The sequence below is a fragment of the Eleutherodactylus coqui genome, chromosome 8 (assembly GCF_035609145.1).
Source record: "Eleutherodactylus coqui strain aEleCoq1 chromosome 8, aEleCoq1.hap1, whole genome shotgun sequence".
Classification (NCBI taxonomy): domain Eukaryota; kingdom Metazoa; phylum Chordata; class Amphibia; order Anura; family Eleutherodactylidae; genus Eleutherodactylus; species Eleutherodactylus coqui.
Window position 1 is genome coordinate 76372131 of NC_089844.1, and position 14713 is coordinate 76386843.

Sequence of the window (14713 nt, forward strand, 5' to 3'; positions counted from 1 at the left end):
CTGCGGATTTGATTTTAAGTGATTTGCGCATAATAAATTGCAACATGCTCTGTTTTACCGTGGATCTGGCTCCATTCATCTCTGTGGAAGCTTAGGATCTGCAGAGCATCCGTAAATACATTTGCACATCTGCTGCAGATTTGAAGGTTAGAAGCAATGAGGGAGGTGGAGAAAAGGCTAGGAGGTGGGGCTGCGGATTTTTTCCGCATACATCCGCGCAAAAAAATCTGCAATCTGCGATCTCGCGCAAGGAGAAAAAAAAATTTAAGATGACCCGCAATGTATCCACTGTGGAAATCCGCATGAAATATCCATGCGTGCCGTGGATATGAGGCCTAGGAGGTTTTTTTTTTCTAGGGAAATACTATTGATGACCTATCCTCCAATCTCGACGCACCTGAACAGTCTTTGTTAACATTGGCTTGCATTGTGTATGTGCCTGTATACCCATGTGACCGCTGCAGCCAGTCGACTGCTATGAACAACAAACTTCACCAGTGATGCCCCATATACAGTTCTGTGCCTTTCAATTACAAGCCTATGTGACCTGTATTCTTGATGTCACTGATGATCCGCCATAACAATGAACAACCATGGTGTCTGTTCTGTCTTCTTACACGTTCACACAGTGTGCAGTCCGACATTCAGTTTAACCATTTCTGTCTTCCAAATAAACACTGTTCTTCTTAATCTGACAGGTTTATTGGTTAACAGATCGTAGCATACAAGCGTGCGTTCAATGCGACTGAGGCTTGTGATAATGCGTGGATTGATTGTGGTAAAACTATAAGAATACAGATAGTTTGTATAAGTATGATGCATAGGAACATTACATAACATTAACATGAAGGCACATGGCAAAATGGCTGCTACACATAGTGCTGCATGGCTAACTAAACAGTTATAACTCCCTGAGTAACAACACAACTGACCACTGAACAGCTCTGCATAACATACTGTCTCAGAAACAAGGGTAGTTTCCTTACCAGATATGCTTTTACAAAGATGGTGGATTTTGAAGAGGAGAGAGCAAAGATGAGTCTGTCTCTGACTGGAAGTTCTGGCTGAAAGTTCCTTCTTCCCACAATGCCTTGCAAACTACCCATACCATAATACATCACTCTTTGGGTGCCTGCACACGAACGGAATTTCCAGCGCGTTATTTTAGGCACATTATCTGCCCCAGACCGCAGCCAATATACTCCTATGAGGATCCGCAGTTGTCCCCAGACGGACGGATTTGTATCGCGTTTTTTCACGCGCGTGAAAAAATCTGCGACCTGTTCTAATTTGGGTCGGATTTTGCGCGCGAAGCCTCCAATACAAGTGAATGGCCGCCTGCACACAGGCGGAAATCCCGCAGCGGTATTTCCCACGGGATTTCTGCCGCTGAAAGTCTGCATAGGAGTGCATTACAATACGCACTCCTATGCAGACGGCCGCGGTTTGGCCGCGCGAAATCTCGCGCGGCAAACAAATCGCGGCATGTCCTATCTTTGTGCAGGGCTCGCACTCACCCGGCCGCCGGCTACGGTCTGCGCATGCGCCGGCTGCGCGGCAGCCGGCACATGAAAGAGCCGGGGCCGCCAGGCGCAGGAGAGTACGCGCTCGTCACTGCAGGCTCTCGGGTCGGGTCCCGCGGCGAGAATTCTCGCCGCCGGATCCGACCCGCTCGTCTGCAGGCGGCCAATGGGTGCGTTTTTTCACGCAGTACATCCGCAGTGCAGCTGCAGATGGAGTCACTGGTTGCTATGATTACAGGAAGTAGGCATGGTAGGAGGCGTCCCAACACACAGCACAGAGCTTCACAGGCAAATTTGTAGAGGGAGATAGGTAGTATTTCTTGCCAATGCAGGATCTAAGAATGCAAAATCTGTAGTAATGAATTCGGCCGCCTGCAGACGAGCGGGTCGAATCCGGCGGCGAGAATCCTCGCCGCGGGACCCGACCCAAGAGCCTGCAGTGACGAGCGCGTACTCTCCCGCGCCTGGCGGCCCCGTCTCTTTCATGTGCCGGCTGCCGCGCAGCCGGCGAATGCGCAGATCGTAGCCGGCGGCCGGGTGAGTGCGAGCCCCGCACAAAAATAGGACATGCCGCGGTTTGTTTGCCGCGCGAGATTTTGCGCGGCCAAACCGCGGCCGTCTGCATAGGAGTGCATATTGTAATGCACTCCTATGCAGACTTTCAGCGGCGGAAATCCCACGGGAACTACCGCCGCGGGATTTCCGCCCGTGTGCAGGCGGCCTTCCTCTTGTGAATTTTTTTGCAGTGACTGAAATAAAGTCACGCTGGAGAAGCGCCTGAAAACAGTTACATGGATCAACCATGCCCACAAAGACATCTGCTCACCGGGTGAAAGCATGTTGCCAGAATAATTTAACGGTGCTCGCACAAGCAAGAGGGACAAAACGGAGTCTGGGTGTTGGTTTTTAAGCTGTTTTCCAAGGAATGGGCAGTTCTCTAGGGGTTGGGTTTACAATAAGGGGTGTCTGCTGGTTTTTCTGCGCGTTTTTTTCCGCAACACATCCGTGTATATCCGCGCGTGATTTTTCACGCATCCGCACCTATCCGCAAGCACATTTTAGTACCATACGCGCGTGAAAATCCGCTAGCGGAATCCGGAACGCTCGTGTGCAGGCGGCCTTTATGATAGAAAACAAGTTGTAATACATTTTCAACACAGCTAGATGGTGCTGTAACCACTAAGCACCTAAAGATGGGCTGTTATGTAGCTTCGGTTTATGTGGGACAGAACAGTGTCGATAAGGCTGTTCATTGTATCCTGGTTTCTGTATACTGGAACCTCGTATGACGCAGTGTGTTAGGGCTGAGGAAATGAAATCCTAAATCTCGCTCACAACCTGAAGGTTGCTAGTTCAATCCTCGTGTGGTTCAGGTAGCCGGCTCAAGGTTGACTTACATTTTTCTGAGGTTGGCTAAAATGAGTGCCCAGCTTGCTAGGGGATAAAAGATGACTGGGGAAGGCAATAGCAAATCGCCCCGCACAAACTTTCTGCCAAAAAAATGTCACTATGTGACATCACCCCAGGAGTCGGTCATGAGATTACTTTACCTTACCTTCTGTATACTACATAAGAATTTGGTTTCTTTATATGGCATAGGAATTTTCAGACATGCCAATTGTGTGTGCCTTCAAACATAAGACTTGTTGGAAGGCCGATTTTTGGAATGCAGCGCATCTACTTTTTAGTAGTAGTCCAGTAGTTGGCACTTTTATGGGGGCAATTTTTGTACCTGATCAAGGTAAGCACTGTGCAAGTGTTCTGCAGGTTACTTCTGGATGCTGTCCTTTCACACAAGACTACTTGTGGAACTGTACCCAATGTATACGTGAAACGGAGAGAGAGAAAGTTAACTTTGAGCACCACTGGTCACAAGAAATGGTATAAATGAACATCATCTCTATAAGCCACTGTAGAATATAATGTTGGTATGTAAATAATATACAGTACTGTACAAAAGACCTCAACATACTTAGAGTTTACTTAAAATCGACTCATTATCCAAATAGAAAATTAATTAATATTGGGTCTCTCTCTTTTTCAGGAAAAGGCGACTTTTCAATGTCCTACGCTTCTGTTGAGAACACTGACTATTTACTGCATTGGGGTGAGTGTTTGCTCTATGTACATTGCCTTTTTACGTTTAGGTGGATAACAGTCTTTTTCCTTTCTGCTTCTCTTCATATAGATACATAGTATATGTAAAATTCACTTGAAGTAAATGTGTCAATCTGGTCTAAAGTAAACAACGTTACCTAGATTGCCCAACAGTAGAGCGTGGGCATCTCCTGGCAACTGCTGTCAGAGCACTTTATCGCTGGGTAATGTGCTGTAGGTTTTGTATTGTGTGTACTTACAGTGAATTATTACTTGGATTATATCATCTCTCTCCTGTCTTATCAAGCAAGTTATGAATGTATTCTTTGTGATCAAATAGTTATGAGATTTTGTGTAGAATTCATTTCCCCTCTTAAAAAATGAATTTTCAAATGTAATTATTTATTAGGTGGAAAACTTTATGCATTAAGAAAAAGCTTCACGGTTCGCAGTCTGGTTTATTGTAAAGTAACTTGGGTATACTGAGGTTCGGAATTTTTCCATCCATGTGCGAAAATACTTAATGACATGGGAACGTTGAAGTTAAAGTGAACTATGGGCAGCATGAACCTGGACGGGTATGCCCATCGTCATTGTGTAATGTTTTTATTCTGAAGCACTGTGGCATTTCAGAATAAACTTACCTTGAAGTCTGACTCAGAATGGATCTCCGAGTCAAAGAAGTGTGCCGCACCGGCCTCTACCCGCCCACAGCATTCAGACTGGGAGTTTTCTCTCTATACGCAAGAGAGGAGAAAATTGCCATTTAACACATACCCATGGGCAAAAGGCATACCTGTTCATGGGTTGGGCACCATGAGCCTGGTTCCCTTTTAAAGATTTACATGTTTTTGTCCGACTTGGTGTCTTAGATTGCTGACTGATGGGCATATTCTGGCCACATTTTCACATCTATAATGTCCCAGCCTGTCTGTTGGTAACCTAACTCGAAGTCTAAGCATTATAGAAATCTATCATGCATGTAGTTCGGGCCAGGAAACCCATGGTCAGGCCCGGGAAACTCTGTGTGTATGATGGATGCAACAAGATCGATATATGTAGATGATACAAAACTATGTAAAGTAATTAACATAAGAGGACAAAATACAGTTGCAAATAGATAAGCTGGGGGCTTGGACTGAAAAGTGGCAAATGAGGTTTAACACTGCTAAATCTAAGGTTCTGCACATGGGCAGAGCGAATACAGGTCACCATTACACACTAAATGGGAAACACTGATATGGAGAGGGACTTGGGGATTTTAGTTAACTGTAAATTTAAATGGAGCAACCAGTGTCAGACAGCTGCTGCCAAGGCAAATGGGATTATGGGGGGGGACGGGACAAAAGAGGTTTAGGGGCACATGATGAGAACATTGGTCGTCTTCTTTACAAGTCACTGGTCAGACCACACATGAAATGTTGTGGACAGTTTTGGGCATCAGTACTTAAGAAGGACATATCAGAGCTTAAACTGGTACAAAGGCAGGCAACTAAAGTAATAAATAGAATGGGCGGACAACCTCTCTGGGTATTGTAATCAAAATTAGGGTTATTTAGTTTAGAAAAAAAGACAGCTAAGGGGTGACTAATAACTATGTATAAATTTATCAGGGGACAATACAGAGATCTCTCCCATCATCTATTTATATCAAGGTCTGTGACTCTACGTCTAGAGGAAAGAAGGTTCCTACACCAATTTTAGAAGGGGGTTCTTTACTGTAAGAGCAGTGAGACTATGCAAAACTCTGCCTGAGGACAGGGTGATGGTGAACTTGCTTAAATAGGGGCCTGGACACCTCTCTTGGGTGTTAAAATATTACTTGTTATAGTCACTGATTACTTTAGAAGGGTTGGTGATTCGGGGATTATTATAATTGCCAGATTGTTGTCGGGAAGCCATTTTTTTCCCCTTAAATGAGCAAAATTGTCGTCTTGGTGGGGTTGAAGGGGGAATATTCTGAACTAGGTGGACATGTCGTTTTTTTTTTTTTTTCAGCCTAACATATTATGTTACTATGGTGTAAAATAAAGAGATAAGGCATACTCTCTTCCGCTATTAACCCCCATTGAGTGCAGGAGCTTCTTTCAGGATGAGAGTTGTGGGACTGTGACTCCTTTGCTGGATGAAGCGGGCACTGAAGGAGGTGAGCATTCCAAAATCATTTATTTAACACCATAACCAGCCCATTTTTTTCCATCTGAAAAACAGGATTTTTTTTTTAATAAAAGAAAAAAATAGCACACAACTCTTTATTGAAGTAGATGGAAATTGTTAGGAAACCCATAAACACATCACAAGGGTGCATAATACTATTAATACACAACCTACAATAGTAGACTTACTATATGTAACCAATTGTTGTGGAGCAAATACCTACGAAATGCCAAAAAAAAAAAAAAAAAAAAAAAGATCCACACACTGATGCCAAGAATAAATTGAAACTATAGACCTTTAATTGATACAAAAACAATAACAATTATTAATAATAATAAAAGTCAATAAAACAGCAGGGACACAACTGTGATGACTGCCAGATAGAAATAATACATAATGATCATAAACAGGAACATAAGACACATCCCCTCCAATTAATTCATCCATATCAAATGGTATACAAAAATAAACAATGCAGATTGTAAAGAATACTCAAATAAGTATCAAATGGAGAAGAGAGAGGAGACGGATGTCCAAATTAATGAAAGAAAAATGAGTATGCAGGAGTGATGACACGGGTTTAACACATAGGCACCCTCAGGTAGGCGCTACCCTCTTACTGGCAGTCGTCATGGTTGTGTCCCTGCTGTTTACTGACTTTAATGATCAATCTTTTATCTGTTTTGTATCAATAAAGGTCTATCCATTTTATTTATTCTTGGTGTGTGGATCTTTTTCTTTTCGAGTTTTACTAATACAAATATCCCAATGATTACTGTACTGAACCTGTGTATATTGAGTTCATACTGGCTACTAGTGTAATTGAAACCTCCTACCATCAAAAGGCACTTAAGTTAGGGGCTTGCTTGTGTTTTATCTCTATGGCTCCAAGGTAAGGTTTTATCAGTCTTCCTAATATGTCTTGTTTTTTGGAAGGTAACAGCAGTAGGTTATGTTGGTCAGTATCTCGTGCAATGTGGTTTCTTTTCATGATTAGTGGATCTTACCTTTTGGTTTAGTTGGCCCTAATTAATGTAGCTGTCCGGAAACAGACCATGAATGTAACTTTAGATTCCTGAAATAGATCACCTTATGACCCTTTACAAGTATCTGACAACACATAGCATCATGTGTCTGCGATCCATATAACAACATTCCTTAAGACATCTGGCTTGCTGTTGAGAGGACAAGACAGGTGTTAAGAACACTCAAGAATTCCTTTAAGCTAAATAGTTAAAACCATAAAAAGTCTGATTGGTTAGACCATCAATAAAATATTGGTGCCAACATGTCTGCTAATACACCATATGTATTGAATTTTAGTATAGTTGTTGGGTTTTCGTATCTTCTGTTATATGGTAAGTCTGATTAGGATCATTGTAAATACAATAGTGAAGCATAAGGGTTTGAGAACAAGCAACTTCAAATCTTCTCAATCATAGTCATGTAAACCTTTTAAACCAAATTATTATATATGTATTACTATCTAATCCATGACGATGAAAGAAAAAAAAAATTGTTCAGTCCTGAAAGGTCAAAATAGGCTGGGCCTTCAGGACCAAGCACTTGTAATGATTAGCGTGTTCCAAGAGCTTCCCTCCCTCTGTCGAACTCCTTAGATTCCAAGGTCCATAATTGACCGCAGCATCTAAGGGGTTAAAGTGGACTTTTACTATTGATGACCTATTCTCAGAAAAAGGTTATCAATAGTTGATTGGCGGTGGTCTGCTACTCGAGATCTCCGCTGATCCTCCAGCCTGCTGTTAGTGTAGCGGGGCAGATGGTCAGTGCCAGAAGTGGAATAGATGGCTTCACTCTTATCAAAATCAATGGGAGCGATGCTTCCTATTACAGTTCCGGCTCCTCACTTAGATTAGAGCCGGAAATGTAGTAGGAGGCATTGCTTTCTTTGATTTCAATGGTAATCAAGCCATCTATAAACACTTCTGGGCTTCACCATTGATGACGACATCCAGCCTACTGCATTGACAGCCGGCTGAACAGTCAGCTGATTGGTGGGGATCCCAAGCGTCGGACCCCTAATGTATCATCTGTTGATATCTGATCTTGAAGATAGGTCACCAATAGGAAAAGACCCAGTACACCCCTTTTAAGGAGCTGAGCTCTGAGGTAATTCGATCCTAGCTGTTGCAGTGGGATGTCAGCAATATATTACAGCTGGAGGCCCTTACTGATGCCCTGAGCTAAGCTCCTGTACCTGTTACATCCACTAAACATAGCTTTAGGTTCTATTGCGGTAAGAGCAGCACAGTTGAGATGTTGTAAATCCGTTTTGGGCAAGGTGTTAATGATTAGTAATAAATATGAATCAGGAGTTTTAACATTCTCTACATTGAGATTAAAGGGGTTAGACCACTAAATTCATTACCTATAGGTTAGATGATAACTACTTGATCGCTGAGGATCTGGCTGCAGGTAGCCTCAGGGATCAGGAGAATGGTACGCCCAAATTCTCCTTAGGCTAGTTTCACACGGGTGAGGGTGAAATCGCGCCAAGATTCACTGCCCGATATCCCACTTTACACTATGTCAAAGTTCCGTGGATGCAAGGTGGTTTCATGTGAAAACATCCTTGCATCATTGAGGGAAATCCCTTCATCCCAGTGCTTCTAATGTGGCGGCAGCAGCCTCTGCCCCTTTGAAATCAATGGGAGAACTTCGTTCCTGGTGCCAATAAAAGTCATCCTTCAAAAAAAAACAAGTTCTCACACAGCTCTTTGCACAACAAAATAAACTTTTGCCTTGGAATGTGATGATGTAGTGACCTGGTGTGGCACTACAGGATAAAAACACTTAATTGCAAGTCCAGAGCAACTGTTCGCACTACAGATCATTTAGCAAAGGGTAGTGATGCTGTTTTTCATTTAATAAGGAGATGGAGTCAGGATAGGGAACTAAATAGTTAATGTAACTTAGTAATTTCACTGTAAAGCAATAGTTTTAGGACCTGGGATGATGTCATAGCTCACATGACCAAGCAGAAGGAAGAAGTCACATTATTGGTTGAGGGACAAAGCTTATCGCAGCTGAGCTAGCAAGGGGTTCCCTGGGGAGGTGGGACTTTCTGTCTCTCTTATTTGTGGCGTATTAGACAAATAGAAAAGTGTTGAGTCAGAGCAGTTCACTCAGAATGGAGGGAGAAGAGACACACAGGGGAATAATGGCTGCAGCCAGGCTTCTACCTCACAGCATGAGTACTGGAGATTGTTAGCTCGTGTCTGGTTGGCAAATTACTGTTGGATTTTAGGGCTTTTCACTCACAGTCAGTTCTCTCTCTATAGCTCCTCTTATCTCAGGTGCTGCCTCCCCATGGAGGCGGCACCAGAGAGAAGTGGCCCATGTATCAAAGTTTAAGCTGTTTTTATGCAAGTTTTACTGTCTATGATGTTTGCAGACTGCCACGTTCAATAAGTAAATGGTGTGCCTGCAGTTTACTTAAACACATGTGTTAGTCTTATTTCACTACCAAGAGCTTTTAAACCAGGCACTGGCGTCACGTTCACCTAATTCCATTAGTCTATATTGTTTTGTTCACCTTCATCCGTGCACAAGATTACATAGAGCGCGCTGCACTCATTGCCACCATGACACCTCCTCAGCCACCTCTTAGAAACGGCTCAGAGAGTGTAGGCCTCTAGCTGCTTGTCACATGTTGCAGTGATACACAATAATGCTTCTATTTTTTAATATATATACAAAATGTTTACATTGTGCAAAAGTAGTAAAACATAATAAAACCTCTATAAATTTGCGGCTGTCATAATGACCCATAGAATAGAGTTAACAGAATACGTATACCACACGCTGAACAGTGTAAAAATAAATCAGAAAAAATAATGGTGAAATTGCTGTTTCTTTTCCATTGTCACCTAGCAAAAAAATTAATAAGTTGTTCAATTCATTATATTTACTTGAAATTGTTTCTTATAAAAACTAGAACTCATCCTGCAAAATACAATGTCTCATACAGATAAATTGATGAAAAAATAAAGTTATGACTGCTGGAACATAAAAGGGGAAATAATTTACTGTCTTAAGACTAAACTTGGTTTTGTCACTAAGGGGTTAAAAATGCACTCAAAGGGCAGTCAGTGTTGTAAAATCTCGGGACAACCCTTTCCCATGCAGTAAAACAAATAATGGCAATGTACTCACCTTTTTCTCTGTGTCCCTTGCCGATACTTGGATCCCCGCTTCAGTCTCTGTTTACAGCTGCAGTCCAGACGAGTTTGCGGGATGTCACAAGGTCACAGCCAATAACAGAGCTCAGTAATGGATTGCTGAGCTCTCTGTTATTGACTGCAGCCCCTATGACGTCCTGTAAACCGGGCTGGACTGCAACTGTAAACATAGACTGAAGTGGGTATCCAAGTATTGGCAAGGGACACAGCAGGAACAGGATAGGGTAAGTGTGTTATTTGTTTTACTGCATAGGGAAGGGGTTGTCCCAAGACCTTACAACTCAGACAACCCCTTTAAGGCGACTGAGCCAAATATACTTACATGAGACAGAGTGACATTTTTAGGAAGGTTTTTCCAGTTTTAATGTGGCTGTTGGGGTCAACTCCCATTCATATCAATGGAGAGCAACAGAGTTTGTTGTTCCATTTTATATGGATGTCTCAGGCTTGTTAGTCTTCATTGGTGTAAGTGTTGGAAGGCATCACTACTGTACTTTGTGGATTGAAGATGATCACAGTAGTGTAGTGGTCTCTACAATATGGGATCAGTGTGTTATCTCTGTGGGAAAACCATTGGGACTACCATTGATTACAAGAATGAAAAATCTCCTCCACCAGTTTACTATCGTGTTTCCCTGAAAATAGAACCATGTCTTATATTAATTTTTGCCGTAAAAGAGGTGCTAGGTCTTAATTATGGTGGATGTCTTATTATACTTACCTAGCAGACTCGGTGCAGGTCCTTCCCTGCTGCTCTCCGGAGCTCCAACGCTCTTCTTGCAGCCCTCGGCCACCCAAAGAAGATCACTTTCTGGTTATGGGATTCATAAATTCTGCCTCTAGGAAGCAATGGCTCTGATTGGCTGAGCAGCGCTCGAGAACCAATCAATGCAGTGCCTAATGAACCATTTACAGCCATTGTGTTGTGGAGGCAGGGTTTATGAATTGGCTGAGCTGTGGAATTGATCGGCAAATTCATAAATACCACCTCCATAACATGATGGCTGTGATTGGCTGAGCAGCGGTCAAAGAACCAATCAATGCAGTGCTGGATGAAGCAATAACACCATTGCATTGGTTCATCAAGCTCTGCATTGAGTGGTTCTCAAGTGCTGCTCAGCCAATCAGAGCCATCGCTTCCTGGAGATGGGATTTATGAATCCTATAACCAGGAAGTGATCTGTGGGTGGCCGAGGACTGCAGGAAGGACATCTGAGCTCCGGAAAGCAGCAGTAGGGACCCGGACCGAGCCTACTACATAATGTATTCCCTTTTTTTTCTCAATGTAATACAGTTAGGGCTTAGCCTCCCTGAAAATCACGATGAATCGGTAGGACTTATTTTCAGGGTAGGTCGTCTTTTCAGGGAATCAGGGGTTGATACAATGCTGCTCTTGTCTGTGCGCTATGTGAGCTTTATTATCAGAATCTCCTCTGTGGGAGTGGTGGGACCCCCATCAATCACACATTGATAGCATATAGTAGCAATATGTCTTTAAGAACAGAACCCCTTTACATGAGAACGAATCAAAAATCTTTCAAAGAACAAGCATTTCAGTTTTTCAGTGCAGATTGCGGGTATTTATTTGTAACAAGATCATCATTATGCAGTTTGGCTAAAGGAACATTTTTCCTTTTTTACAGATACATTTTGTTTCGTATTCTGGGAGTCCTATATTTATTTTGGTTTGATTGTGGCTATATGAGGAATGCACAGTGCTTTCATCTGGCATTATTGTATGAAATTGTATTCCATTTATTTTATATTTTATGACATTGTTTCTCAGTGATTAAAGGGGTATTCCCATCTCAAAAACTTGGGATATACCATCACTTTTTGATCAGTGGTGGTTTGGCCTCTGAGACCCCCAATGATCCTGAGAAAAAAGGGGCACAGAGCTGATTCATGGGAATACCCTTTTACATGGAACCGGTCGCATCGTTTGATCAGCATGGCCGGCTGCATATCTTTGCAGCCTCGGCCCAACTAACTCTTGCTATTTTTCTTTCTATTCTACAGCCCCGTTTGCCCACACCCAGTGTTGGACTGGGTGAACTAGGGCCTGCCGGTAAAATTTATTCTGGTGCCCACTGGCTAAGGAGATATAAGGTGGGGTAAAGAAAGGCAGGATAATGGTTGGCCTCCTGATGCGACTACATGTCATCTTAGCCAGTCTATATAAATAAACTAGCCACTTTATTATATGGTTATACAGGCTGGCAGATACTATATGTACTGTAGTCAATGTATTGTGCCATGCACTTCTTGTGTGAGGGTGAGGGCCCATGTCTGGCTCAGGGCCCACTGGGCAATTCAGCTACTCACCTGTGGGCCAGTCCGAGCCTGCCTGTACTTGCAAAAAGATGCCCAACACTAGTGTTTGGTCAGATGGGTGGTCTTTGCCTCTCCCTGTCAATCAAACCGGACATCCTCCATTGACAATGTGTGGTGGAGACGGTCTACTCCAGTAAATGCTAGCACTGGGCCCTGTATCTAATGTTGGTTCACTGGGGGCTATAAAACAAAAAGAAAAATGCAATAAAGTTATTGGTGATGTGACTATAAAGATATGCAGCCGGCTCTACTGATCAGAGGAAAAGAGCAGGTCTTTTTTAAATGTTCTAATTGTATTCCAGTGTACGGATTCCCAAGGAAAACTGATGAATTTAAGTAAATTATTATAATACTTAATGCAATAAATTGATGGTGCTCGTTTATATTTCCTGGATATCACTGATACCTGGCATACATACATGATGTACACACCAAACATGATGCGAAAAGGTCACACCGCACATGAGCGCGTGAATGGGATACACTGTAATGTGCAGTGCACAATCGCTGCCATGCGCATCGATAGCCAACTCCCACGGCTATGGGAATGAGCCCCATGTCTGCAAAGCATCTCCACTATTCTGTCTCCACGGATCTAACAGGTCTCGGAGTATTTTAGTAGTGATTTAACATCTCTAACTAGCCTTTCCTCACTCTGAACGGTATCCATTCTTTTTTTCTAAGCAGTTTTTATGCTATGTTTTACAGCAGTCTTAGTCCTCCTATTACTTACAGGAAACACCTGGCTTCCATATTAGTTCAACTATTTTTACCTTTGGCGTTCTGCTTTTGTGTCGAGAATCAAATGTGCAGCATCGCCATCATAAAAAAAAAAAAAAAATGTAGTTCCCATCAGTTTGTTGTATACTCACTGTCAAAAAAAATCCCTCCCCTAGAAGGAGTTGTCAGAACTGGATGAAACTTTATAAGTGTAATTCTAACATTGATAGAAGTAAGTGATTACAATATCGGTGCAAAAGGATAATGTATTGTGGAGGGCTGACCCCTTGTAGGGAGGCTCTAGGACCCTGTTGTACTGCTTCTAGCTCGGATACAAGATGTGATACATGCAGGCATGGAGACTAGAGTACCCTGTTGTACCGCCTCTAATAGAGAATAGCTATTAGCACAAAAAACCTTTCTGCGCTCAAGGAATTGTACGTTTCAACAACTGGTAGTTGTCAAATAATAAACAGGAGTTACACTTACTCGGGAGGAGGGGGGTATGATGACAAAAAGCCCCCTCCTTAAAGTGATGTCTCCTCTCTGTCCAAGTAAACGTCACGTTCCAAGTGTGTAGGTAGGATAATATCACTTTTATTCCAATGTGCGTATAAAAACAGGCAACGCGTTTCTGTGCTCACAGGCACCTTTCTCAAGCCATATTTAGATAACTTATATGACTATATGTTTATTTTATTAACTTACATTAAGAGTCATCTGTGTCTGCCGGTAGTCGCGGCGGTATTGGGGGCGTGTCAGGATTTGCAAACGTCATTACGACCGTCACGTGATCGGCGTGTGGCGCTCCTAGGATCAGATACATTGAGGATGTTGTTAGAGGTGTGTCAGGTGTACCGCCTCTAGCTTGGATACAAGATGGGATACGGGTGGGCAGGGAGGCTCTAATACCCTGCATGCCAAGTTTTGCAACAAAACTACAACTCCATCTAGGTGCTTGATTTAAAAAAAAAAAAAAAGTGTCGTCTCTACTATCTATGCATGCATGCAAAATTGTGAAAATTGCACCAAATGCGTTTCATTGAAGCATATGAAATTCTAATTTTGGTACAGCTTTCCAGCCATTTAAAGTTTCCTCTTTATTTAGGCTAATTTCACACAGATGAGTGCAAAATTATGCCCAATATTGCGTTTGTAAATGTGCGATGTCCCTGCGGATGCGAGGTGTTTTTATATAAAAAATGCTTCCCATCCCTTAAGGGAAGTAGGTATCTACCAGCCTGTACATATGGATGGTACAGCCTGGTGGATATTTATATGTACTGTGGTCTCCCATTGTTTTCAATGGAAAACTTGCATCGCACCTCACATGCCGTACAATGATTTTGCCAGCCCCGTTGAAAACAATGTATGAGGGAACACCCAAACATAAGACATGCCAGTTGTGAAAGCGACTTTATGGCAGTTCATGGCTGATGTACTTTACACCATTTTTTGCTGCGAAAAATGTTGCAGACCATTAATCCCTCCTAGTGTATTATACAAACCCTCTTAGCCACACCTTTTTTTTTCTAGATTTTTTTTTTTTTTCCGAAACCATTGAGGAAAGTGCAAGGAGTGTCTAAACCACGTAATAAAAATCTTGTAGCATAATGTATACTAAACAGGAAGATGCTGATATTGCCATCCTGAGCAAGTAATATGATGTTTCTAGCCTAG

General features: G+C 42.5%; 1 protein-coding gene across 3 annotated transcripts in view; it reads left to right on the forward strand.

The window, feature by feature from the left end:
* Positions 1 to 14713, forward strand: part of TLK1 (tousled like kinase 1) — a 253962-nt gene that overhangs the window by 52306 nt on the left and 186943 nt on the right. For all 3 annotated transcript variants that reach the window (XM_066575874.1, XM_066575876.1, XM_066575877.1), the window contains one exon: positions 3568 to 3630. In XM_066575874.1, the coding sequence (XP_066431971.1) occupies positions 3585 to 3630 (46 nt within the window). In that variant the 5' untranslated portion in view covers positions 3568 to 3584. Of the gene's footprint in view, positions 1 to 3567; positions 3631 to 14713 lie in introns of those variants that run through there.